This window comes from Sinocyclocheilus grahami, unplaced genomic scaffold (assembly GCF_001515645.1).
Source record: "Sinocyclocheilus grahami isolate Dianchi unplaced genomic scaffold, SAMN03320097.WGS_v1.1 scaffold7927.1, whole genome shotgun sequence".
Classification (NCBI taxonomy): domain Eukaryota; kingdom Metazoa; phylum Chordata; class Actinopteri; order Cypriniformes; family Cyprinidae; genus Sinocyclocheilus; species Sinocyclocheilus grahami.
This window is the reverse complement of record NW_015511772.1, coordinates 1-1,238: the sequence shown is the minus strand read 5'-3', so window position 1 is coordinate 1,238 and position 1,238 is coordinate 1. Positions and strand designations below refer to the sequence as shown.

General features: G+C 39.2%; 1 protein-coding gene across 1 annotated transcript in view; it reads right to left on the bottom strand.

Annotated features, from left to right (window-relative positions):
- The window catches only part of LOC107577945 (alpha-actinin-2-like), a gene marked incomplete at its 5' end in the record, with an annotated part of 8,631 nt that extends 8,523 nt beyond the window's left edge, over positions 1–108 (bottom strand). The window contains one exon of the mRNA XM_016263964.1: positions 4–108. Within this exon, the coding sequence (XP_016119450.1) occupies positions 4–108 (105 nt within the window). The remainder of the gene's footprint in view (positions 1–3) is intronic.
- Between the last annotated feature and the right edge of the window lie 1,130 nt (positions 109–1,238).

Genomic DNA, 1,238 nt, shown 5'->3' with positions numbered 1-1,238 from the left:
AACCTCCAGCAGCAGCATGAGTTTGAGTCCATTCCTGAAGTCTTCTTCAATGTTCTCGATCTGTGTCCCTGCCTTACGCAGGTGAGAGTTGCACCAGGCAGTGAAGGTCTGAATGGAAAAAATAAGAAATGAAGTCTTCAGCAGTCATCCATTTACACATCATCCAGTTACACCATTTTGCATCATGTTTCATTTTTGTTCAAAGGTGTGACACAATGTGGTCATATAGAAACACAGTGGATGTCATCCTTTTACGTGAAATAATTTAATTATATGTCAAATAAAATAAAATAAAATATTGATGGCATTTGCCCCCAAATTTAAAATATATATTTTTTTCTTTGAGTGGCATTTTTGCCTTGAGCAAAGATTCATTTCTGTCCCTGATCTACACATAGTTGGATCTATAAGCAGCGTTGACTGTACATGCCTCACTGGGAGCCCCAGCGTAAGAGAGAAGGGGACAGAGAGTGAGTGAGGTGACTGAAGAATGCCAAGGCCCAACGTAATTTGATGTAAGTCTGGAAGCGGAGACCCTTTTGCAGCAGATGGCCACCCTTCAAATCACCCCCCTCTGTCAAAGATCACCAAAAATAGCCTGGGAGGGGGAGGTGAAGATGAGGAGGAGGAGGAGAAGGAGAGGCTATATCGGGGAGCCATGAGACACCAGCAGACAGCTGAAAGCACAGCATTCCTGGAACAGACGCTCAAAACACTACAGCGCGAAAAAAATGTGTGATGTTCCACGACACTGTTGGGCCATTTATTTTATATAACATCCTCATAAAACTTACAATTATAATCAAAAGCAATAAACTTCAGTGAGTGTTATTTTAAATTGGAGACTGAATGACATAGCATGGATTCAAGAAATTAAAAGGGCAATTGTTTTAGTGGCCACCCAAGTATGTGCACCAGGAATATGAAACATTTTTCTTGGACGTCCTTGAACTCGTTACATTGTGAATGGGGGTAAAAATATTTAGTCAAGCAACAGGTTGGTTGTACAGAAATAACTTGGCATGTTGGTGATGCTTTCATTACGTTTTCACATGCTTATTGCTTTAGCATTGATGATGTCTACACTCTTTAAGTCAATTCAAATGTTTATACATATTTAGTTTGCCAGATCATATTTTTCATATATAACCTAAAGCAGTAAATACTAGTCAGCTTTGATTAATGTATATTTCAAATATCTTAAAATCTACATATGAATTTAAAAAGGGGGGGGGGGG